The following is a 26,704-nucleotide window of genomic DNA, read 5'->3' as shown; positions in this document are numbered from 1 at the left end:
GGCCATTCAGCCTCTGAACCTCCTTCATTTTTCGGGGTGGTTTCATATCCAGGATGGCCTTTATTTTGTTCGGGTTGGCCTAGATGTCGCGCCGGTTCACAATATACCTCAGGAATTTACCCGAGGTGACTCCAAAGATACACTTATTCGGGTTCAACTTCATATTGAATCTACGCAGGATTTCAAAAACCAAATTCATGTCTTGTATTAAATCGCATGAGAACTGGATTTTGTCGACCATGTCATCTACATAACATTCTACTTTTTGGCCAATCAATGGTTCAAACAGTTTGTTCACAAGTCTTTGAAAGGTCGCCCCGGCATTTTTTTAGCCCGAAGGGCATGACCTTGTAACAGAACAAGCCGAGCTCGGTTATGAACGCAGTCTTCTCTTCATCAGCAGGGTCCATCTTGATCTGATTGTAGCCTGAGTAGGCGTCTAGAAAGCTTAGCAACTCATGCCCCGAGGTCGCGTCCACCAGACGGTCGATCTTGGGAAGTGGGAAGTAGTCATTTTGGCAAGCTCGGTTCAGGTTGGTGTAGTCGACGCACATGCGCCATATACCGTTAGCCTTTTTCACCAGAACGGGGTTGGCCACCCAACTCGGGTAATGGACTTCCTTGATAAAATTTGTTGCAAGGAGCTTCCTGACCTCCTCGTCGATCGCCCTCCATCACTCTGGGGCTAGGTTGTGTTTATTCTATCTAGCGGGCCTAACTACAGGATTGGTATTAAGTTTATGAGTTATGATGCTAGGGTCTATGCCTGGCATTTCTGCCGCAGACCATGTAAAAACATCTAAATTTTCAAGTAAAAAGCGTAGCAATTTAGATCGCAGGGGCTCCTTAATGGAAGCACCAATTTGAAGAGTTTGGATTGGGTCTTTCGCTGAGGCTGGGATGGAGATGGTCTCTTCTGTGGGCGCAACTCGCTCCTCACTTTGCTCCGTAGGTCACTCCAACTCGAGGTCATCGGCCACCTTGGTTTTTCCCTTAAGGGCGGCGATGTAACATTTGCGAGACTCAAGCTGGTCACCTCACGCTACCCTGATGCCGAAGTCCGTGGGAAACTTCATGGCCAAGTAGTAGGTGGACACCACAGCCCGTAAGACATGGGTAATCGACCAACCTACTATGGCGTTATATGGGGAGGGGGTTGTGACCACTAGGAAATCGTGGTTGAGCCTCACTGTGCTAGGCCAGGTGCCGACTTCGAAAAGTACTGTTACCCTTCCCAGGGGCCGAACTTCCTCTCCGCTGAAGCCTACCAGGGGAGTGTTCGCGGGCTTTAGGTTGCACTCTTAAAGCTGGAGTTGGTCGAAGTCCGCTTTGAAGAGGATGTCTGTTGAGCTGCCCGAATCGACAAGGACGCGCTTAACTTCAAAGTCGTTGATCTTCATCTTTATGACGAGTGCGTCGTCATGGGGGTAATGGACCCCGTGCGTGTCGTCCTCTGTGAAGAAGATGGGGTCTTCTGTCCTTGGTCGCTTCGGTGGGTTCCGCTCCTCCCTGTTGGTCTCGTGAGCTGATGCGTGAGCTGCTGCTAAGGTGCAGCCCGCCACAATCGAACCTCCGACTATGACATGGATGGTCCCCCGAACTGGTCTCTCTTCGGGGGGGCTGCTTCTATGGCTGTTTCGCTTGCTTGCTGGACTCGGGAGCATCTCTACTTTGCTCCCCTTGTCGACCTGCTTTATTATTATTATTACTTTGTACAAAATTTCTCAAATATCCGCGATTGATGAGCTCTTCTATCTCATCGCGGAGGTTTTTACAACTTTCGGTGCTTTGACCGTGATCTTTATGAAAGCTACAATACAATTTTTTATTCCTGGCGTTAGGGTCGGCCTTCAACCGAGGTGGCCACTTCACGTACGGAGCGTCCTTGATCGCCATGAGGATCTCGGTCCGCTTCACGTTGAGGGGTGTATAGTCCCTTTCTGCTGCTGGAGCTCAAAAGGGCTAGGCTGGCCTTGCCCCCCGAGCTGTGTCCTTCTTCTTCCTGTTGTTGCCTTGAGACGGGGTTCTGGCTCCCTCTTTTTTTTTTTTTTTTTTTTTTTTTCTGGGCCTGCTCACCCTTTTGGTTGATTTCCTCCTCTATCCCTATGAACCGATCCGCGAGCTTAAGGAACTCGGTCATGGTCTTGGGTTGGTTGACAACTATGTGCCACTTGAACTCTTTGTGGGTGATGCCTTGCTTGGCTGCTGTGAGGTGAACTGCGGGATCCAGATCAGGTATCTGCAAACAAGCATCATTGAACCGCTTGATGTAGCTTCGGATGGACTCCCCTTCCTTTTGCACTATGCCGAGGAGACTCTCTTGAGTTCACGGGCAACTTTTGCTGGTGACGAAGCGAGAGGCGAAAACTTGCACGAACTGCGCCCAACTACTTATCGAGCCAAGTGCGAAGTTCTGGTACTAGGTGCGGGCTACCCCTTTGAAGGTGGTGGAAAAGGCCACGCACATGCAGGACTCGCTGGCTCTTGTCAGGTGCATTTGGGACTAGAAGGCGTCCACATGGTCATTTGGATTGAAAGACCCATATGAGTTCTCGGATCTTAGATCTGAGTTCGATTTTTCAATTTTTTTTCTCAAATCTCAAAACTGAGACCGATTTCTCTACAACTTTTTCTTCTTCTTCTTCTTCTTCTTCGATTTCTCTGCAACTTCGATCTCTCTTTGGATATCATATTTGAGTTTGTGTCTCAGGCTCAAACTCTTAGTTTGTCCCCTCTCTACAATTTCTTAAACCGCGAACCACTATCTGGGTCAAACGAATTGACGGTTTGATCGCCTGGGTCAGCGGTTTTCTAATGAAGTCAATGGTTTTTTACCCAAGAATGAGTCAGGAGTTTAACGGAACCGGTTGCTTAGACAACTTCCAGGTCGAACAGTCTGACCGTCCGGATCAACGATAGTTTAAAAACATTGGTAAGAACAATAAATAAAAGGGTAAAATATAAAAACCTCCCTTAAGGTTTCTGACAATCATAAAATCCTAAGATTTCATCTTCACAAAAACCTCCCTTCTATTATTATAAACTAGGGTAAAAGACTTAAACCTCCCTTCAGGTTTCTCCAGACTGCTCCCTCATTGAATGACGTCACTAGACAAATACTTCTCCTCTGTTAACACTCCATCCGGATCCATTTGTAATGTGATGGTTAATTTTTCCCATCTATTTATTCTTTCTTCGTCCCCGTAGAGCACAACTCATGAATAATATGTCCACTTCTTGGATCTTCCATGACCAGTATATGCGCCAGCAGTGGTGCTACTCTGTCTTGAACAAAATAGTTAGTGGATCCTTCAATTTCAAATTCTAATATTTATATTTGGAGTGCTAGCGGCGGCTTGAATGCATTAACTTTATAGAAAGAAAGTTTAATCATCAGGAACCTTATCATGGTTCTAAAACCCAGAGATGCCGGTAGATTCATACGTGACATTAAGCATATCATCTTCACCTCAAAGAAGGTGTTGTAATTGATCCAAACTTAGCCAGCTAGATTATATCACATTTTATCTAAACTTAATTTTGATATAAAAAAAAACTAAAAAACCAAAATAAATAAATACTTCAGAATTATAGTTAAAGGGTATGATAGTAGTAAAGATGTAAAAACAATCAAAGAAAATAACATAATGTTATTCATGAAATAAGCCATGATTAACAGGGTGTTTAGTATGGCTTACGTTTATTTGATAAATGGTGTCATGTTATTACCATATGGGCATTTGTCCCATCATGCTATTTCGTACACTTATTTATTGATAAATATTTGTAATCTTAATTTACATGCAAGCCAATTGTTGGGGGAAGCTTTATTTTAATGTTTCCCTCAATACAAAAGTATTTATTTACTGTTCCGCTTATGTGGTGCCTAGTTGTCAACAAATACCAGAAAAACATTTATCAACCATGTTTTCCCGGTTTTGAAGACAAATCAAGTACAAACGTTTATTTAATAAATGGAAGCTATACCAAACATATACTAAACAGAAGGTGTTGATTCCTAAACAATGGACTAACAGGCTTGGTTTAAAGCAAAGAGTCCACGACAAAGTTTATAATTCAAAAACGTGTATTTGATTCTAATCTCTCAAAACATCATGGAAGTTCTAATTGAGATAGATGATCTTCTCATTGGATTTGTAATCCTTTTCTTTTTTTTTTTTTTTTCTTCTATCCCATATTTTTCCTTGATCACAGTTTGGTGGTTTTCTTTAAAAATTTAAAGAACAAAGAAGGGCAAAAATGTTATTTTGTAGAATCTGTTAAATATGACAATATATCTTATTAATATGGGAGGTCTAAGTCCAATAAAGAACCATAAGGGTGGTATAAGTATTTATCTTAAACCTTAGGGGAGGTTTAAGTCTTTTACTCTATAAAATAAATGCTAGTCGAAACATTTGATAACTACAGCTCTAGACTAAATACATTTTTTCTGTGAGCTATTTGTAAAACCCCTTAAAAAACCTACGGTTATCCCTTTTGTTATTATTTTGGATGGAAAAAGATTGACCAAATGCATTAGATTTTTTAAAGTACCCATTTTACTCTTATATCTAACAAATCATATGAAAATTTATTAAAATACCCTTAAACTATTCTTTTTACTTTTAATTAAAATAATTCTCAAATTAAATTAAAAAGATTAAAGTAATTTTACTCTATGAAAGCTGCTTTTCAAATGCCATGCTCATTTGGTATTGCATCTGAACTGTTTTTTTAGATTTGAAATTGTAAGACCTAAGCCATCACTTAACGCGCTCAGATGCGTTTCAGACGTGGCCTAAAGTAAAAAATACCCCTATTTTAATCCAATAAAAGCCCCATTCGATCTCTCTCTCTCTCTCACATCTTCTCGCCATCGCCACTACAACTCTCAACAGTAATAGTTCTCTCTCTCTCTCTCTCTCTCTCTCTCTCTCTCTCTCTCTCTCTCTCTCCCCTATCTAACTGCCACCGTTGCTACAACTCTCAGTAGTAGCGATGGTTTCTTTCCAATTTTATTCTTATTTTAATTATTAATTATTTAATATTTTAATATTTTTAAGATATTAATTTGATAATAATTATTATTTTTATTGTTTCATGTTCTTTATTACTATTTTCACTATTATTTTAACTTATAATAATTTATTTTTAATTTATAAATTGATATGTATTTTTCAACTTTATTCTATTTTTAATAAAATTTTTTATTTTTATAATTTACTCATATTTTTTAATATTATTTTGAATTTAATAAATTCTTTTTTCTGAAATAATATATATTGAACTCAAAATTACCAAATAACCTATTTTAGGGGTAAAATAGTAAAATCAATAAATTTCAGATATTGAAGGTTTGATCCAACACAAACAACCTTCTTTATTCAGTTTCTAAAAAGTAAAAAACAACTATATCTCTTTTCAAATTTCAGACATTTTTAATATCTTTTTAATTTTTTAAATTCAAATTTCATATTTTAGATTTATCAAACGCCACCTCAGTAAAGTCTAAAGTAATAAATCTATCATTTTGAATTATATTGAAAAATGCTTTAATAAGTTGTAAGGATAATTAAACATGAAAGGGAGGTAACCAAATATTTTTGTGAAACTACAGGGGAATTATTATGAATATCAGAAACTTCAGGGATGTTTTTATATGTTATCCCAAGTTAAAAAGCATTTACTCGCACAAGAATACAAGATCTTTGTCTTTCCATTTTTGTAAAGGAGAGGAGACGCTTTGTGGGATTCTCAGAACCCGAGGGAGAAAATCTAGCAAAAGGTAAAGGGAAAAAAAGAAAATGAAAATTCAGAAAAAATGAACTCTTTAAAAAGCTAATTCTTGGGCGCCATTTGGACGCTATTTAACACCAAGACGAAAATCTCGTAATAAAAATTCAAATCTACGTTGAAGCTTCGGAGACTATTTGTTTTTTCCTTTTTTTATCTCCTCGAGTTGTTGCGTTGCTCTGTAAATCTCCGTTTTTGAGGTTTGCGATGGGGAATTTTGTAGGATTGTTCAGTTTGAAGAGTTTGGAGAGTTCGTTTTCTGCGTTTTGAGCTAATTATGCATTTTTTTGAGGTTCGGAGTATGCTCGCTAAAGCCGTTGAATTTACGTTGAAGGAAGAATTGATGCAACTTTTTGGTTCTGGAGTTGCAGTGAAGGTGTGACATGGTTTCTTTCCTAAGGGAATTTCGATAGATGAGATCGGTTTTTAGTAGTAAAAATGAGAGAAATGAGTGGATGCAGCTGCTAAATTCATTATTTCCTTGCTCTGTTGCTTCAAATTTTGCAGATCGATCAGCTTTGGTTTCCGCTTTTTATGGCCTAAGTTTACTAGTTTTTAGCTCCTTTTGAAGGATTTCCAGTTTTGTTTTAGCTCATTTTAAAAGATTTTTTTTTCTTCTTATGTTTGTGGAATTTGTGACAATTGAATTCGTGAATTCTCAGTCTTTAAGCTGAATTTTATATTTCTCGGAATGTATAAAAACAGTTTCTTTTCATTTCCGTTTTTGTAAAATTTCATCCACCCGTGTTGAACTGAACTGTTCAGTTGTCGTTGTTTTCTGTTCTGATCACTAAGTTGTTTTCTCTGGAGGTCGAAGCATCTTCACTTTCATGATGAAAACTTGGTCGGATCTGTGATTCAGGAAACACAAAGCATTACGTTTCTTATTTGGTTGCTTGTATGAATTCGTTTAAGATCCTTGACTGGCATTCTTATGCGAATTTCGGAGTTTCGGTTTTGCTTTATTTACTTTGGAATCTTATTCTTTTAACAATTAAAAGGAGTTTCGGATCTGCCTATCTAACTTTTCTTGTTCTTTTTTTTTTTCTTCAACAGAATTGTTTTACCTTTACTTTCATCTTTCAAGTTTCAAGTTTCGGTGTTCTGATGTTGGACGCATGGGTTGTTTGTTGCTTTGAAGTTGGGTCAATATGCAACTTACCTGTATTTCACTTTCGTTGTGAAAAAGCAATTTTGGGAGATAAATAATAAACACAGAAAGAAAAGTTTCCCTGTCATATATTCCTTGTGATTCATTTGTTTTCAATTTTTCTCTTTTCTCATTTCGCTTATTCGTGAGCAATTTGTGCAGAGATTCAGAGACATTTTTATGGTTGAATTCACCTACTGAAGCTGGTGAGAGGATCTATCTTTCATGTATTTGCTTCCTCATTATACAAGGGAAGAGTTCACTAGTGCAAGAAAAAAGAAAATGAAGGAAACCAAGAAATGAACGATCAAGTATATAGAATTTATTTGTTGTTTCTTGAAAGTTTTAGAGGGTTTTAGTAACATTCTATACAATTTCACTCGTGAGTAGTGTACTGCCCTGTTGGTTGACAATAAATTAACCCTCTTCGTGTCTTGTTTCACTTCAAAGTTTTCTACTTTACTCGTGACTGTTGTCATCTCCGAGTTTTGGGGTTTTACCCTTGTAACTCTTCTTGTGAATTATATAATGGAATTCTGTTTTCTGGTCACCCTTAGATCATGTGAGCAAGGTTCATTCTGATGCATTTCATCTAACTTGCGGAGGGTTTATATTTTCCAGGAAATTCAATTTTGTTTTATTTCTGCTGGCAGAAATAGGTTGCAGGATATGGGATGCTTTGTATCAACACAAAAAGATTCAGGAGGAAACAGAAGACGGCCAGGAAATGTGGGGGAGGTGGCTGTGTTTGTGCCTGGATTACGGATTCCTAAACCTGTGGATTTCTCTCAGCCACTTGGTGGCATATTGTCTAAGGGCTTAGTGGAGCGTCTTTCTGCTCTTAGAACTCGAACAGTTGTCATGGCTGGCCAAGAAGCACCAACTGCAATGAAAACAAGAAGAACAGCCACACAGCATGGTTTGTTTAGTTCTTTAGAAACCTCAGGTTATTTTAGTTATGGCTGAAAAATATATGCATAACCACAATGATGGAATTGTTCTATAGGTGGTTCAACATTGGCTGATCTTCAACAGGCTCTTGAGGATTACTTGCCAGTTCTGCTGGGACTAGTTAAAGATGGTAACTCAATATAAGAATACGAATAATATTTCCTATATTTAATTGAAATCCTAATGTTAACTATTGCTGCACAGGAAGCCACTTGCAACATAAAGTGCAGTTTATTTGGGTTAACCAGGAGGATGATGCAGAGGTAGGATAAGTGGATTTAATGCATTCTTTGGCACCTTACAATTTCTTTTTCTTTTTCTTTCTTTCTTTTAGTTATTTTTCACTCAGTTTCTTAAAATTTGATGAACTTTAGCTATGATACCAATCCTTATTTATATATATTTTCTCTCCAGGAAACAACCATGTCAAATGCATGGTATGAGGTATTGTCGGTTTTACATTTGATGGCAATGATATCATTATCACAGGTCAATTTATTGCTTCTTCCTAAAACATCTGCTGATGGTTATCAGCCAAAAGTATCAGAAGGTGGGTATTTACTGCAGGCCTATCTACTGTTAAATATTGTTATGTATGTTAGACTAGTCTGATAAAAAGACAATTTCATGAATTTATTCATTGAGTTGGTTCTATCCTTTCAATGAATCTGGAACTTTGGCTTGGTGGTTCCTATTACTTTTTTTAGGGGGCTAAAGTTTAAACTTGTCTTTGTTCCATTTGCATAGCTTGCAATTTTCTTTCCACAGTAAATATTTTGGAAAATCTCTTCTTCAATACACATAGACAAATCATAATCTTTAGGGTTAGAACCTGTCCTTTATTGCTCTGCAAATTGGATGGTTGTGCATATATTCTAGGCTAGATAAGTTGAGTATTCAATCTTAAATCCAAACCTTTCTATGTAGAAAGGAATAATAGGGACTATGGCCTCTTCATATTCTCTTGTTTAAAGGTTAATATCCTTCATATTCATATATTTTCACTATTTATTTACTTTCAACTAGGATTTTTCCTCCCCTTCTTTGGTAGCTTGAATTCTAGAGCATTTTTTTTTGATAAGCTGGATTTGGAGTTTGTATTTGCAATTCAAAAGTTAACCAAAGGCAAATATCCTCCATATTCATATACTCTCACTATTTATTTACTTTCAACTAGGATTTTTCCTCCCCTGCTTTGGTAGCTTGAATTATTGAACTTTTTTTTTTGATAAGCTGGATTTGGAGTTTGTATTTACAATTCAAAAGTTAGCCAATTGGGCAATAACCTTCATCCCAACACTTTTTATTCAATCAGCATACGAGATCCATTGATGTTATGTGCAACTAGGTTTATGCTATGTTGAAAAGCAACAGGGAGCTCTCAAATTGTTTTAGATACATGCTATCCTTATATGAGTCTTGCTACGTAGTTTTTCAAGCTTTTCTAGTTGCAAGAGAAACTCATAACTAACTGAATAAGTTTCTGTGTTGATAATTTTATACTTAATAAATACTTTGCACATTCATTTCTACTCTTACGGTCTTACCCGTGGATCATCCTGTTAACTGTGCTATCCATTTGGGTGTATGCATGGTGCTTAGTTGTTCTAGTGGGAGTTTGTTCTTCAAATTTCTTACCTTCCTCATGTCACTTTGCTTGATTCTGCTGGTCATGTTATAAACTATGTTATGTTTTTTGAGCAGAGAGCAGACGAACTTCCATAGATGTTTTCTTGAAGGCAGCTGGATATTTGGATTATGCTGTCAATTATGTTATCCCCCAGTTGCCCCCTGAACTTAGGTTTGTCTATTATTGTTGTATTGTTGGAACAGGGTTGACACTTCTTAAATTTACAAGATTATTGGGTTTTAGGTATGTTGTTACAATCACTATCACACTTCACATTGTTATGTTAACTACTGTGACAACTGCTGCAATTGTAGGAGAACTCTTCCTATAGACCTTAATGAAGGAATATTACGAGCACTGTGTCTGCAAGCACTTGGCCAGGTACAACCTCACTCCTTTATGCCTCTTGTCATTGTAATAATCTAATCTTTTCTTTCTTGTGTCAAATAGTCAATTTTTTTTTTTTTTAATTTCCTTGGTTGTCTTAATAAACTATTAGATTATTTATATTTTGCATGTAGACATGGTCCCATTCACTATACTTGAAAGCAATCGACTTGAATTGAATTTGTCTATTAATTTTGTTGTTTATTAATGGTTTAACTTTATTAGTATTAAGAAAGAGAATGATATATGTACAATAGCAAGGAAGAACCCAATTTGTCATGCTAAACTTAGCTACCTAACCTCATTTTTGTCAATTTACATTGATCATTGGAACATCATCCATCACCCCCCCCCCCCCCCCAAAAAAAAAAAAAAAAAAAAAAAAAGGGAAAAAACTGAACCCTATTTACTCCTTGTTTGGTCATTGCATCAGCCAAGTCATTTACTGATTTAGTATCCAGCGCTCTTGACAAGTATCTAATTTCTCTTATGATGTGTTGATATTGCTTTAACCTTGGGTGTTATTCTTTAGTCAGTCCACTACCACATTGAAGTTCCCTTCCAGCAATATATTCATAAAATTTAGGGATCTTAACAATCTCAATCCCTGCAGAACAGCTATTACTTTTACTCTTGTTGAATCTCCCTGTAGCCTGTAGGAATTTCTAAACACTGTCCCTATGCCAGACTTAACTAGATTGCCCATACTACACCCATCAAAGTTTAATTTAATTTGGTTATTCTGGTGGGCACGAATCCATGGAGATAAGAAGTCTAGTTGAAGAAGATGAGCTACATATTGCCACCATTTCTTGATGCCATCCTAAGTGTCTTTTCCATCATGTTCAATGATAGCCTCCTTTGGAAGTGTCTTTTCCTTGAGCATGCTCTTATTAGATGAAAATCATGTTATATTTGTAACATGCTTATTGCTTAGCGTACGAGACAGGATCCCTTGGGAATTGATAATGGTTATTTTCAGATATTTAAGTGATATCACAGGGTATTTTTGTCAACCATTAATTAGGGGTATCTATACTATACAAATGCCAAAATTTGCAAGCAACTTCACATCAATGCAATTGCCATCATTTGCAGTATGTTTAAAACCTAATCAATAATTTTTGTTTATTGGTACACATGCAGCATATACCTCTTCACTACTTTTCTTAATTTATGTTTTTTACTATAAAGCCAAATGAGATGGGTGTAAGGCCCAAACTTTTTGCCTCCCATTCTTTTCTTCTTTTCGTTCTCTATAATTTCCTCCTTTTCTTTTACTTTGTTTCACTAAATCACTCAACAATCATCTTAAAATCAAAAGCTTGGTATCAAAGTATGAGTTTCATTCTTCACTAATTGAAGTCATCATGGTCAATTTCTGGTTTCATCATGGCTAACTACTTATGTCAACAATGGACTACACCCTCTAAGAGAGAAAGCCCTGAATCATGGTTAAATGCAACTTTAGAGCTTGGTGTAGCCAGGTCTTATGAGCTAAAAACTAAGGTGGTAAATCTGAAACAAGGGGAGAAACTTGTGTCGATTTAACTCTCAACTGTGAAGTCTTTATGGCATGAAATTGATCACTTGGAAACAATTGAATGGTAAAGTCAAAAGGATGCAACAGTATATAACAAATTGATGGAAAGAAATAGGGTTTTTGAATTTCTAGTGGGGCTGAATTCTGAATATGATATCACTAGGGAAAGTGTTACCTTGCCTCAAGCCTATTCTTTGGTGCATAGTGAGGAGAGTAGAAGGAAAGTTATGCTACAAAATTCCCAAATTGACTCAGCCTTAGTAGCTATGAAGCAGAAGCATGGTGGTGATAAGGAGAGAGGTAAGGAAGGTGTAGAGAGACTAGGCCAAATGGGCTCTAATATTTCTTTTACGTTTAAGTAATGTTATATCTGTTTTATGTGTTAATGGGCCTGTTAACCTCTTTTTAAGTTCTTTTAAGTTACTACTTTGCTGGCCACCCACTTAAAGGGTAGACTTGTAATTAGCATGATTAATTAAGGTTAATAAAAGATTAGTGAAGGGAGGAAGAGAGAACCATCAAACTCTCTTCTTCTTTCTCTTTTTCTTCTCCATCTTCTGCTGTAACCTTTCTTTCTCTCTCACTTTTTCTTATTTCTTTTGTTAGTTTTATATCAGATTTGAAGGACAGACTCACATCTTGGTATTAGAGCAGTTCTTCCTCCACTTTTCTTTTCTTTTTTTCCCATACACCCTTCGATTATAAGAGTGTATGGAGAGATAAATTGCTGATCAGTCAGAGGACTATTTGCCTAATTTGTAGAGTTAGAATCTGGCAAAAATTTGCTAGGAATTGAAGCTATAGTTTTTCTGTCCAAAACCTTAGCTGGCTAGAGAGATTTCAAGTTATAGGTTAAGGAGAAGGATTGGGTGTGGCGTTCAGGGCTTGGGAGGTGTATTTTGATCCCCAGAAGTGTGTGGTTGAGATTTGAAGGATGTTGGGAAGCTTTGGTAGGAGTGGCTGCTTCTCTCTTCCTCCCTGACACTAGGTGCAGTGAAACCCTAGTTTTTTAATCTCTAGGTATTGTATTGACCTCGGTTAGGTCCATAAAGACTGAAAAACTAGTTTTTTGATTTTCGTTTGATCAATGGAGCAATATGGAAGTGAAATGAAATAGATGCCGGTATTCGAGGTTGGTCTGATAGATTCCTTTTTGATTGATGTGACCACAATAAACTAGATGGAACTAATTATCTAGCTTGGGCACAATCCATATAGACTTATGTTTGCAGTAAAGGTAAACTAGGGTATCTCATAGGTAGTAAAGTGAAACTTGTAGAGACGGACCCTGCATATGAGAAATGGATGCAGGAGAAGTACACAGTGATTGGGTGGTTGGTCAACTCTATGCAGACCCATATAAGGCAGCATTACCTCTAGATGACCTCAGCCAAGGAGATTTGGGATAGTGTTATAGAAACTTATTCACAGAAGTTAAATGTTGCAAGAGCCTATAAGTTGAAGAGTGATGTGAAAAATTTGAGACGGGGGGAGAAGAGTGTAGTAATTTACTATATGTTGAAATCACAATGGAAGGAAATTGATGTTATGGAGACAGTTGTGTGGGAGAGTACTAAAGATGCAGAGACATTTTGAAAACTGGTGGAACGAAATAGGGTGTTTGAGTTTCTCACAGGACTCAACCCTGAGTTCAACATTACTAAGCAAAACATCTTAGCCAAAGATAAGGTCACTCTGGCTCAAGTATATGCCATGGTAAGTAGTGAAGAGAGTAGGCGGCAAGTACAATGTTAGGGACCATCTACAAAACACTTTTTACATGTTGGAATAAAGCCAAAGGAGCCAACTAAGAAGAAGGAAGTGATATGTGAATAATGCAAGAAGCCAAAGCATACTAAGGACACTTGTTGGACACTTGATCTAGATCTTCTCTCGAACAGGTTTCGAAACAATAACTATAATGACTTTAAGAAGAATGGTTAGACTGGGAAGCCTAAGAATGCTAATGTTGCCACAGTGTTTAAGGGTGGAAACAAGGAAAGTGAAGAAAGATCAGCTATGGAGCAGCTGGCAGCAGTAAAGGCAGAGTTTGAAAGGTACATGAAGTTACTTAATCACTTGGAGACCACTGTTTCAGCATCCAACCCTTCAGGAAATGCCTCATCATCCGCATTTGCTCACTCAAGTACTTGTGCTTCTACAAATCATGCTATGATTTCACGTAATCATAAAATCCCTTAGATTATTGATTCTGGTGTATTAGACCATATGACTAGTTTATCTAATCTCTTTTATTCATAGCATCTCCTCTCTGGTAGAGAGAAGATATCCCTTGCTGATGGGTTTCTTGCTTCTATCTCTGGCAAAGGAGATATCAAGGCCTCTGACACCCTTGTTTTATCCTCTGCTCTTCATGTCCCCAAGCTTAATATCAACCTTTTATTTGTTAATAGCTTATCTGTTAACATTTTTTTTCCTATCCATTGTGTTTTTTAGGACCTGAAATCCCAAAGGATGATTGGGAGTGGCCATGAGGCGAATGGAATATGCTTGCTGGACACACCTTCTAGGAGTCTTGGGCCACCTAATAGAGTTGCTTTGGAGTCTGTTTTGTTAGGTTCTATTGATAGTCATGTTATGTCATTTACGGTTTGGTCATTTACCTTTTTTCTACTTTGATTCATTTGTTTCCCGATATGTTTAAGAAAGTGTCTTTATTGAGTCTTCATTGTGAGTCTTGTGAACTTGCGAAGCATTGTAGACATTCTTATTCAGTAAGCAATAAAAGATCTAATTCTCCTTTTCATATTGTGCACTGATGTGTGGGGGCCATGTTATTTGCTTACTATGGGGGGTTACAAATATTTTATTCTCTTTGTTGATGATTATTTTCACTATACTTGGATTTATCTCATTAGATCCCGGGATGAAGTACCAACTGTTGTGCAAAAATTTCATGAACTTATGCTTACCTAGTTTAATACCCGGATCAAAATATTTCGTTTTGATAATGCTAATGAATATTTTGAGAAGAACCTCTCATCCTACTTTGAGACCTTTGGGATTATTCATCAAAGTTCTTGTTCCTACACTCCGCAACAAAATGGAGTAGAGGAAAGGAAGAACCGCCATGTGGTTGAGGTTGCTAGATGCCTCCTTTTTGTATTTCATGTTCCTATTAAATTTTGGAGGGATGTTGTCCTTACTACCACTTTTTTTATTAACTGTATGCCTTTCCAAGTTCTGGGTTTCAAGACCCCGTTTAGCCTTCTCTTTCCGGATGAGGATCTCTTTTCTCTTCCTCTCCAAGTTTTTGGGTGCACCTACTATGTCCATGTTCATAATCATCAGAGATACAAATTTGAGCCAAAGGCATGTAAGTGCATTTTTCTAGGATATGCCTCCACACAGAAGGGGTATTGTTGTTTTAATTTGGTTTGTGGCACCCGCTTTGTCTCTAGGGATGTCACTTTTGCTAAGTCTATTCTTTTCTTTGGTATTCCTCTTGAGGGGGAGCATTCTACGGAACCATTTTCTATGTCTCCACTCTCCAGTTATTCCTCTTCCAGTTGCTTTTGAGTTTTCTGCTGAGTCATCTTCTTTTGTTGCTTCTCCTTCCATTGTGTTCACCTCACATGTTCCTGCTCCCCCTCCTCCCCCAGCTCATCCTTCTATATTTTCCTCACATCCTGTTCTCCAAAGGTGGTACTATAGACAAAGATTCAGGCATGGGCAAGCTATTTCCACTCCTTCATTAGAGCCTCTTACACCTCCTATCACTACTGAGGTAATAGGTCAACCTTCCGTTGACCCACCTACTACCTTCCCAAACCTTGACCTTCCCATTGCCCTTTGCAAAGGTAAGCATAAGTATACATCACATTGTATCTCTAAACATTTGTCCTACAGCCTTCTATCCCCTACCTATTATTCTTTTCTTGCCTTTGTTTCTACCCATGTGATTCCCAGGTCTGTACCAAAAGCCTTGTCCAAACTTGAATGAAGGGATTCTATGATAATTGAGCTAGATGCTTTGCATAAGAGCCATACCTGGGATATTGTGGATTTGCCTGAAGGAAAGGAACCAGTGGGTTGTAAGTGGGTATTTACTATCAAATATCATTCTGATGGCACTATTGAGAGGTTTAAGGTTCGATTGATTGCTAAGGGTTACACTTAGATGTATGGTATTGATTACCTTGAGATTTTTTCTCCTGTGGCTAAAATGACTTAAGTTCGAGTTTTGTTGTCTTTAGCTGCTACTTTTGATTGGCCCCTTCACCGGTTTGATGTTAAAAATGCCTTCTTGAATGGAGACCTACATGAAGAGGTCTATATGTCTTTACCTTTAGGGGTGTATGGAAAGGAAATGCAAAGGAAGGTGTGTAAATTGAACAAGTCTCTTTATGGTCTCAAACAGTCCTCTAGAGCCTGGTTTGAGAGATTCAGAGCTGCCCTAGTTTCTTTTGGTTATACACAGACTCAATCTGACCATACTTTGTTTGTGAAGAGAAGTAACTCTTTGGTGATTTTTCTGATTGTTTATGTTGATGACATTGTGGTTACGGGTAATGGCACTCAAGAAGTGATCCATCATATGGATTGTGGTTATATTGATGACATTAAGCTCAAAAGATTTCTTAACATTGAATTTGAGATAAAAGATTTGGGGGATCTCAGATACTTTTTGGGAATTAAAGTTACTAGATCTAAGGATGGTATCTGAAGGGAAGGGAGATCCATCATATGGATGGCCAAACCATGTAGGGTGGCTAGGCGAAATTTCAAAAATTTTCTTTCTCCCTTCCAGAAATCGTATTCTCAATTTTAGAAAAACTGCATTTTTCAAGGGTCATTCTTGAAACAAACCGGACCAGATCTGGAACCAAAATAAAGGGAGGGATATACCTGATATGGAGTCCACAAATGTAGCTCCCAAAGTAGGTGTTCACACCCCAAGAGTGTACCAAATCTTGCCTCCACTAAAGATGGCGTAGCTTGAGATGAAGCAGGATTAGCAATACAGTCCTTCACCAAGAACTGCAATCCTTCAGCAAGGATCAAGCAAGGGATGATGAGTACGAATTCAAAACTGATTTTTCTTCCAAAAACCGGTATATCAAGTTCCAATCTTGATCAGTCCAAGAATGGAGTTCAAACTGGGTATATGGCGGCAAGAGCAGAAAGGAGAGGGAGAACTGAAAGCAAAGTGAATGTGTGTAACCTTTTTGCAGTTCACCCTCCTCTGTTTAAATAGATCTTAAGGAGTTATCCTCCTAATCTGATTAGGAGTTTCCTGATCTAAATCTTTATTTGGATCTAGACTCTTTAAGTGATAAGGTTTATCCCCTTATCTTATCTGCTAATCCAGACCCAGATCCATACCCATATTTGCCCCACCTGATTAATCATATCAATCTTGGGCTTAAGGCCCATTAAGAAAGTGGGCTCACTATCCCTTTTAATTGCTGGCTAGCTTGGCTCTCTTTGTATGCCGTGTGACCCTAACATTGATCTTCACGAAAGCTATGTGGGTTCAGCCTAGCCTCTGTCACAAGGCTTGGCCGAATTCACTGTAGTGAACCCCTGAGTCCATCATTATGGGCTCTTAATGGGCCCAACATTTACTCTAAATGGTCATTGGGTCCAACCACCTTATGGATTCCGGGAATTAAAACCTTTGCAAAACTTTTTCATAAAAACATAATATATATCTCTATATAAATATATTTTGCAAAACAAATCTCAAACAAGTTTGTAATCAACTGCCGGCAGTTTAGGTTTCCATCAGAGAGAGTGTTGTCCCCGATCATTCACTTTGTCCGACAAAGGGGCTGATTCTGTCACTATGATCACCCACTCAAGTGAATTCTCAAACTGCCCCAACATACCCAGGTTTTGACCCCCGCTAAGGATCTCATTGGTTGGCATATCAAAGACAACCCAATCCAACACCTAGTGCAGTACCATAATCGAGTTAGGGGTTAGGTGTAGCTTTCTAGTTTTGCCCATTGTCTCCAAGGTCCAGGGCATAACTAGAAATTGGTCCGGTTCAGAGTTTCAAGCAAACCCACATTACATGTGCTTCGGGTCTAACCCTGGTAGCTGAGACAAGCTACCCAACCAACTTGGCAGGATATTAGTGTAAGATATTTCTTATGCATGACTCTGCATGACTCGGCTAGATATTTCTTATGCAGTAAGCCTTATTAGTCAGTTTATGCATTCTCCCAGAGATACACATTTATCAGTTGTAGAAAGAGTTTTGTGCTACTTGAAAGGTACTCCGGGGAAAGGTATTATGTTTGCCAAGTATGGACACATGAAGCTAGAGGCATACACTGATGCTGATTGAGCCGATGTATTGATGATAGGAGATTCATCAGGATATTATGCCTTAGTGATAGAGAACATTGTCTCATGGAGAAATAAGAAATAGTCGGTAGTTGTCAAATCCTTAGTTGAAGCAAAATACTGGGCAATGACACATGGAGTGTCAAAATTATTGTGGTTGAGATCACTTTTGGGAGAGTTGGATATTGACTATGAAAAGCCAATGATGCTCTACTGTGACAACCAGACAGCTATTAATATTGCACATAATCCTATTCAACATGACAGAACTAAGCACATAGAGGTTGATAGACATTTCATAAGGGAGAAAGTTGCTTCAGGGGAAGTCTGCTTGCCATTTATTGCTTCAAAAGAGTAGTTGGTTGATGTTTTGACTAAAGGTGTTCCAAAAGGAAAGCTGCCACACCATATAAGCAAGCTGGGCATGATTGACATCTATGCTTAGCTTAAGGGGGAGTGTAGGGAGACTAGGCTGAATGGGCCCTAATATTTCTTTTGTGTTTGAGTAATGTTATATATGTTTTATGTGTTAATGGGCCTGTTAACCTCTTTTTAAGTTCTTTTAAGTTACTACTTTGCTGGGTTCCCATTTAAAGGGCAGACTTGTAATTAGCATGATTAATTAAGGTTAATAAAAGATTAGTGAAGGGAGAGAGAGAACCATCGAACTCTCTTCTTCTTCTCCATCTTCTTCTTCTATTTTGTTGTAACCTTTCTTTCTCTCACACTTTTTCTTATTTCTTTTATCAGTTTTATATCAGATTTGAAGGACAAACTCACATTGGAAGAAAGAGAAAAGGGTGGTGGTCTGTGATTATTGCAGAAAACCTAGTCAAACTATAGAGACTTGTTGGAAGTTGGAACCTTCATCCTCAGTAATCCTTCAAGAATTAAAAATAAGAAGGGAAATGCAAATGTAGCCACTACCATAGATGTTCCACCTTCTATTTGGAGCTAGATCTACTTCCTTGGATGCCTTGGCTATGGTCAAGACAGTTTTGACACAATTGAAGAATGAAGGTAGCATTACAGGACCATCTCAGTCAAGGTTCAAAATATCGATAGGGCGTATCGACCTGTATTGGTGCTTTTTTCTCTATTTTTATTTTTTCTGAATTTGGTTAAGAGGGGTCGGTTTAAGGTCCATATACCCCCTGAACCACTGGCTGACTCGAAACACCCCCTATCCCAATACGACCCGATACGTATTGAAATTTTGAACTTTGATCTCAGTCTACCTCTGGTCCTCTTACTTTCACATCAGCTTTTGTGCATTCAAATACAAGAGTTATTTCCTATCATGCCTCAACTCTAGGTAACACTAATCTTGTTTGGATAGTAGATTTGGGTGCCTCTGACCATATGACTAGTCTAAATGTAGTCTCGCTGCTTTCTTCTTATCACTTGTCCTTTGGTAGGCACAAAGTCTCTATTTCTAATGGCTCTCTTATTCCCATCTTTGGCAAGGGAGACATTAGAGTATGCGATGCCCTTACTTATCATCAGCTTTACATGTGCCCAAACTTAGTAATAACCTACTTTTTGTTTAGCGACCTTTTTCCCTAATCATTGTGTTTCTCAGGATCTGGTGACAAAGAAGGTGATTGGGGACTGGCCATGAGGTGAATGGAATCTACTTGCTTGAGCATCCACCTGGAAGAAATAAAGGAGTTGGGAAAGTCTTTTGTCTTTCAGTTTGTGAGTTAGATTGTGCTCTGGCATAATTGGTTGGTTCATTTGTCTTTTGGGTCCTTAAGGAGTTTGTTTCCTATTTTATTTGAATCAATTCAAGTGTCTAGTCTAAAGTGTAAGAGTTATGAGTTGGTAAAAGATTGTAGATCAATCTATACTTTAAGTAATATAAGAAGCATTACTCCTTTTGAAGTTGTACATATTGATGCTTGGGAACCATATCATATCATTGCTATGGGGGGATATAAGTATCTCTTGTTATTTTTTGATGATTATTCTCGTTTCTCTTGGGTTTATTTTATGCCTTCCCGTGATGAGGTTCCTATTTTGACCCATGCCTTCCACCAAATGGTTCTCACTCAGTTTGGAGTTAGAATCAAAGCTTTCATATTTGATAATGCCAAGGAGTACTTCACTAAATCCTTGAACTTGTACTTCTTTGAGTATGGAGTTATTCACCAGAGCACCTATCCTCATACCCCTTAACAGAATGGGGTAGCTGAGAGAAAGAATAAACACACCCTTGAGGTTTCCCTATACGGTTTTTTTTTTTTTTTGGGGGGGGGTGCAATTTCACTTTATTGTATCTTGAGAAAGACTTGTTTACCATCCCTCTTAAAGTTTTTGCATGCACTTGTTTGTTTAGATTTTGGGGCCTCATCGTTCTAAATTTGATCCTAAAGCTACCAAATGCATATTTATCGGTTATGCACAAAATCAAAAGGGATATTGTTGTTATGACCCGATTTCTGGCTTTTGATTTGTGTCTATGGATGTCACCTTTTTAAGGATGTTTCTTATTATCCAAGAGTTTCATCTTAGGAGGAGAGAGATGAGAGGTGTGTGTCTGTTCTTGAAGCTCTAGGTCCTATTCCTGTCCTTGAAAAGGAATTGTGTCATGAGGATCATTTTTAGAAATGTAAGGAGTTGCGGGTTTTTCATAGGAGGTAGAGGCGAGTTGATTTTGGTACTCTTCATCAGCCCAGGCCAGTTCCAGTTTCCTTTGCGGCACTGGATTCAAATACTACAGCTTCACCTCCTATTCCTGAGTCTACCACCATAGAGTTGTTGCCTTCTACTGATGATCTGACCTTCCCATTATAGTTCGTAGGGGGAAACGGCGATGCATCACATCCACTGCCCATTACATATCTCAGTTTCTTTCGCATGATCACCTTTCACCATCCTATAAATCCTATTTGACATCCTTTTTTTTTTGCTATATCCATTCCTAAAACTGTATAGGAAGCTCTGTCTGTGTTTGAGTGGAAGAATGCAATGAAGTAGGAAACAAATGCACTTATTAAAAATGACACATGGGAATTGGTTGATCACCCTAAAGGAAAAAAAAAATTATTTGGGTGCAGATGGGTGTTCACTCTAAAGCATAATGAAGATGGGTTAGTTGAAAGATATAAAGCATGTCTTGTTGCAAAAAGATTACACACAAACCTATAGGATTGATTACTCTAAGACTTTTGCACCAGTTGCTAAGATGAACACTATTAGAGTTTTGTTGTTCCTGACTGCAAAGTTTTCATGGCCTATGTTACAAATGGATGTCAAGACTGCTTTCCTAAATGGTAATTTACGGGAAGAAGTGTATATGGAATTACCCCTGGTTTCTATGATACAAATCCAAGCAAGAAAGTTTGTAGACTAAAGAAAGCATTGCATGTTTTAAAGCAAACTCCAAGGGCTTGGTTTGACAGCTTTAGACTTGCTCTTGAGAAATTTGGCTATGTGTAGGTCCACTCATATCATACTCTTTTTATCAAGAGAAGTGGTTCTTCCTTGACAGTTATTGTTGTATATGCAGATGACATTGTGGTAATAGGCAATGATGTTGATGACATTAATTCCCTCAAATAATTACTTCATAAAGAGTTTGAGGTGAAAGACTTAAGTTATCTTTGGTATTTTTTGGGAATTGAGGTGGCCAAATCTAAACATGGTATTTTCATTTCTCAAAGGAAATTTGTCCTTGACCTTTTGGAGGAAATAGGAAAATTGGGGGTTAAACCTATAGATACTCCTATTGAATTGAATCATAAGATAAGTGCAAAAGGGGGTGAGCCTTTTGACAACAATACCATGTATCAATGGCTGGTAGGGAAACTTTTGTATCCCTGTTTGACTCGGCCTGGCATTTCTTATGTTGTTGGTGTTGTTAGCTAGTACATGCATCCAAGAATCACTCATTTGTTGGCTTTTGAGAGGATTCTAGCCTATCTCAACAAGTTGTCCAGGTTGTGGAATACTCTTCAAAAATAATGGTCATATGAAGATTGAGGTGTACATTGATGCGGATTGGCTAGATGTGTAGATGATGGGAGGTCTACCTTTGGATATTGTGCCTTTGTTGGAGGAAATCTGGTTTCATGGCAGGGTAAGAAACAAAATGTAGTTGCTCGTTCAAGTGATTAAGCATAAGTATTATGGTTGAGATCCTTACTTGAAGAATTTGGAATTGAATATGAGAAGCACTTAATGCTGTATTGTGACAATCAATCTGCCATTAATATTGCCCATAACCCAATACAACATGGCAGGACAAAAGCATATTGAGGTGGATTGACACTTTATTAGGGAGTTGCCTCTTAAGAAGTGTGCTTGCCATATATTGCCTCTAATATGCAACTTGCCGGTCTCCTCACCAAGCAGTCACTAAGTTAAGATGGAGACAGATTTACACAGGTTGGGAATGCTCAATGTTTACTTCCAACTTGAGGGGAGTATAGGGATATAGGAAGGAACTTTTAGGCGGTATTCAAAAGCGTGGTGAAACCATGCTCTATTGGGTTTTAAATCACGCCACACCTAATTCAACCATTCAGTTGTGGTGTGGCGTGGTTTGAACCCCACCATATTGTAGTGTAGTTTTCACCACATCCAAAATAGAGGCCATAGGTTCTTCTCGTGGCCTCAACTACTATAGCTCCAACGTTAGTTACGATGTTTTGTAGGTTCGTTTTTAATATTTTAAATTATAATTAATCAATTTTATTTTACTATGTTATTATTTTATTAGTTTTCTTATGCAGTGTTTTTAACCCGCCGTTGACCTGTTGGTTAAACTGCTCAAACCATCACATAGCCAAGATTACGGGTCTGGTTTTAGTAAAAAATGGACGGTTGAAAACTATTGACTTGGTAAAAAACCATTCAACTTGGTGGACCGTTGAAAACCGTTGACTTGGTAAAAAGTTGTCAAACTTGGATGGTTGGACTATTGACCCATTCGACCTAGTGGTCGGGTCACGGGTTGCACACTAACTGTGTATGTAAACTTTTGGAGACCATAACTTTGCACTCCGATGTCCGATTGATGAGTTTTTTTTTCTTTTAGGTAACTTTTTGATATCTATGCGTCCCAAGATGCAATAGGAGCCTTGCCCGGTTGTTTTTGCTAAAAAACCTTTTTCGTCCTCAAATTGCAATTTTTAATATTTTTTTTACAAATAAAAAATTTAAAACATAATTAAAAAATATATAATAATACATATGTCACATATAGAACTAGGGTTGTAATTGGATCGGACTCAGATTGGATTTAGCAAAATCTGCATCCAACCCAACTACTACCCACATCTGAGTCTGATCCGAAATTTAATTGGATTTGAAGACCTCATATTCGAATTTGAATCCTAATGGGTTCGGATCAAATTCGGATTTAATCTAACCCCAATTTAATTTTTAAAATATCAGAAAAAATAAAAAAATTATATAGAATATATTTTTTATAATTTTAAATTTAATTATATAAAATTCATATTTTAAAATCAATAAATATTATAATATAATTGGATTAGATAGGATCAAATCCGAATCTGATCTGATTATTAATTAGATATAGATTGCAACATCCGAATCCCATCCAAATTTGTGGTAACTGAAACGAACGTCATGTCGGGCCTCGAATTTTTGGGTATCATTGACCGGCCTATGTAGAACATAATTATACATTATTTATTAATAAAGTATATGTTTATACATACCTACCTACACGCATACACACCACCAATGTTTTAAAACGCGAAGGCATGATACGAGGCGTTCTATTACCTAGAGGCGTGAGGCGTAGCTTAAAATGCAAGTGGAGTAAGCCTCCTTAAGAGGAGGGGGGATCTCATTTTTCTTTATTTTTAATAAAAATCTTTTATATTAAGAAGAATAAAGATCATAACATTAGTTGAAAGGGGGGGTCTGGGGGGCGAAGCCCCCTAGCCGAAGGGGCAAGGGACAAACCACTTTCTTTCCCCTTATCTTTTCTTCCCTTCCCTCTCCTTTCCTTTTCTTTTCTTTCCTTTTCTCTTTTTTTCTTCTCTTTCTTTTTCTTTCCCTTCCCTTTCTTTTCCTTTCCTTTCCTTTTTTCTCTTTTTTTTTTTTGACATTTTATATAAGATGTGCATGAGGCGTACGCCTCTAACACACCTCATGAAAAAAGCACAAGAGGCGTACACCTCTTGAACCTGAGGCATATGCCTTAGAGGTGTCAGCGCCTTTGGCATATGCCTCAGTGTATTGCTAATGTGGAACGACCTGTCCCATTCGACCCGAATGGTTGAACTGGTGACTCGTAACCTGGAGGTAAAAACAGTTTGGCCTCCAGGTTGGTTTTTAAAACACTACTCTTATGTATGTATTTTATATTTTTATATTACTTTTAGTTTTTGTCAATATTATTTTTTTTTAAATTTACTATTAGTATTATTATTATTATTATTGTTTAATTATTTTAATTATTATTAATGATTTTAATATTTAAATCAATATTGATTTTTAGTTTTTATTTATTTTTTATAATATCAAAGGGATTCTTTGTAATTTTTATCACATGTTAAATTAATTCATACTATTGATTTGTATTTTGCTTAAAAACACCAAAAAATTTTACTCTTGATCAATGACGTAGATCACCTCACATTGTGTATGTGAGATGGACGGAATCAAAATACAAGGTGTGGCCTGAACCACACAACACTTTGTAGAACACCTGTATATAGGTGTGGTGTGGTTTAGGCTAGCAAATTTTGACCACAGTAAAGAACGCCTATTCTGCTATGGTGTGAACCACACCACACCTGTGGTGTAGTTGAAAACACACCACCCAATTTCTCAACCCCACAATGGAACACCCCCTTTGTTGTTTATTTATATATTTTCTATATGCAGTTATTAGCTCCCCATCTTTATTTTTAATTGTTCCAGGCTGCTGTTTTCTTTTTCCTATTTGTCACAGTCGACAGGGTAATTTTGTCTTTGTACCCTCTTTTATTAAGTCGTATATAAAAGCCAATGAGGGGGGCGGCAGAACCTGATTGTTCTATGTATTTTCAGTAGTTTTTGTTTTTTTTTTCTCTGTATTCTGTATATTTTATCTACTTTTACATATTTTTATTTTGTTTATGACATCATTAGTGACCTCTTTGGCCTGGACGATTGAACCTCTGATCCACCACTTGGATTGATAAGTGGTTCCGTTTCCAGGTGAGCTTTTAAAACACTGTCATCAACATCTTCAGTATGAGACTTTGTTGTTGCAACTTGCAACCACATCAACAGCTTGCCTCATAACTTCAACTTGCTCAACCACTACATTGTCTTCAACCTTGACCTCAAGCTGATCATGAGTGTGAATCTACCTTTTGCAGCAATGTCTACCTTTTCTTGGCTTGCACCTTCTTGAATTTCAATTCTACTATTGATTATTCAACATCAGTCAATTGATGATCTTGTTTCCTTTTATTTACAATTTGAAAGGTAACTTGATTTGACAATTTAGCTGCTTATCAGACCGTTCTACATATGCGACCATAAGGTTGAACTCGATGCTCTTTAGGTGTTCAAGCAAAAAAATATTGATTTATTGCTTGAGGATTCTTTTAGTGTTGCTTAGAATTCACTATTTTCTTCTGCTTTGTTTTTTCCCATTATTTTGGACTAATGTAGTTTTTTATGAAATTACTGATGGTACATGCTATGAGCTATATATTGTTTACATGCATTTTTCATTCTTCATAAAACCGGCTAAATTTTTATTTGTTTGTTGAGATAACATCAATAGATGTTATGGCCCTATTGTCTTCATTATCTCTAATGTTTTTCATCATGTATGAAATAGGGTGTTGATATTCAACTAGGAATGGCGATTGATAGTACCAAGGCCACACTGGCAGTGAAACGGAGACTTGCATGTGAGATGGTGAAGTACTGGCATCAGGTATGCTACACCCTATTTTCATTGTTGATGAAACTCTTAACAATCTCAAGGTCTTCATGCATTTCCATCTGTTCGTTGAAAACTCCATTTGGTCAGGTGAGGTGAGTAGATTCCTAGGTCACAAAAATGGATAAGTAAATATATACATATTTTTTAATGTGAGGTGGGTCTTGGCACAACGGTTGGGTTGCTCCCTTTCGAGCTGGGTGACCAGGGTTCTTCAAATCATGGAAACAGCTTCTCTGTATGTGCAGGGGTAAGGCTGCATACATATGTCCCTTCCCCGACCTTGCATTGGCGGGAGCCTCGTGCACTGGGCTGCCCTATACACATTTTTTAATGTGCACAATGACTATGAATAGTTTTATGAAATTTCATATTAATCATAAAATATTAAGCCACAAGTTGAATCAGTAAATGATGAAAAATGTCAATTTTACCTGATTTGCAGAAATACATGATTTATGAATGACCTCCCTATGTTAAGGGAGAAAACATGTGTACAAGGATTAAGAATATGAACCTTTAGGTTTACATACACTTGTAACCAGAAAACATATTTGATAAGAAATAAAAATAGAAGAGAAGAAGAGAGATACAAAAGAAAGAGAAGAGAAGCAACTCTAGATAGAAGAAAACAGTGTTGTTGCTATTGGTTTCTCTTTCTTGTATTTATAAATCTACTTACATTAAGTATAAAAAAGACATAAATATCTTACCATTAATAAGGACAAAATAACCCCTAAAACCATCAACTAAGATAATTTTTTTTTCCCTTTAGGCACTCCTCAAGCTGAGCATAAATGCTATTCATGCACAGTTTGCCAAGATTATCTTCAATGTAGTTTTGGACCTTCTAGTGAAGATATCAACTAGTTATTGACTAGATTTTTACAAAAGGTAGGCAAACCTCTCCACAAGAATTTTCTCTTGAACAAAAGGTTGATCTACTTCAATATGCTTTCTCCAGTAACATTGTATTGGATCATGAGCTATATTAATAGATTCATTGTTATC

The 26,704-nt window shown here is 37.4% G+C and overlaps 1 protein-coding gene across 6 annotated transcripts in view; it reads left to right on the top strand.

Annotated features, from left to right (window-relative positions):
• Window positions 1-5,695: 5,695 nt before the first annotated feature.
• LOC148860818 (uncharacterized) overlaps window positions 5,696-26,704 on the top strand; it is a 45,332-nt gene continuing 24,323 nt past the window's right edge. Inside the window, exons 1-9 of one of the 6 annotated variants that reach the window (XM_088985217.1) lie at window positions 5,696-5,788; window positions 7,109-7,152; window positions 7,600-7,865; window positions 7,953-8,027; window positions 8,102-8,160; window positions 8,312-8,447; window positions 9,602-9,698; window positions 9,842-9,908; window positions 25,589-25,687. In XM_088985217.1, coding sequence (XP_088841343.1) covers window positions 7,616-7,865; window positions 7,953-8,027; window positions 8,102-8,160; window positions 8,312-8,447; window positions 9,602-9,698; window positions 9,842-9,908; window positions 25,589-25,687 — 783 coding nt within the window. In that variant the 5' untranslated portion in view covers window positions 5,696-5,788; window positions 7,109-7,152; window positions 7,600-7,615. Of the gene's footprint in view, window positions 6,173-7,108; window positions 7,258-7,599; window positions 7,866-7,952; window positions 8,028-8,101; window positions 8,161-8,311; window positions 8,448-9,601; window positions 9,699-9,841; window positions 9,909-25,588; window positions 25,688-26,704 lie in introns of all 6 variants that reach the window. The other 5 variants (XM_088985218.1, XM_088985215.1, XM_088985216.1 and 2 more) reach the window with 5 other exon arrangements.

This window comes from Nelumbo lutea, chromosome 4 (genome assembly GCF_056320005.1).
Source record: "Nelumbo lutea isolate HS-2025 chromosome 4, American lotus-T2T, whole genome shotgun sequence".
NCBI lineage: Eukaryota > Viridiplantae > Streptophyta > Magnoliopsida > Proteales > Nelumbonaceae > Nelumbo > Nelumbo lutea.
This window is presented reverse-complemented; position numbering and strand designations above follow the sequence as displayed.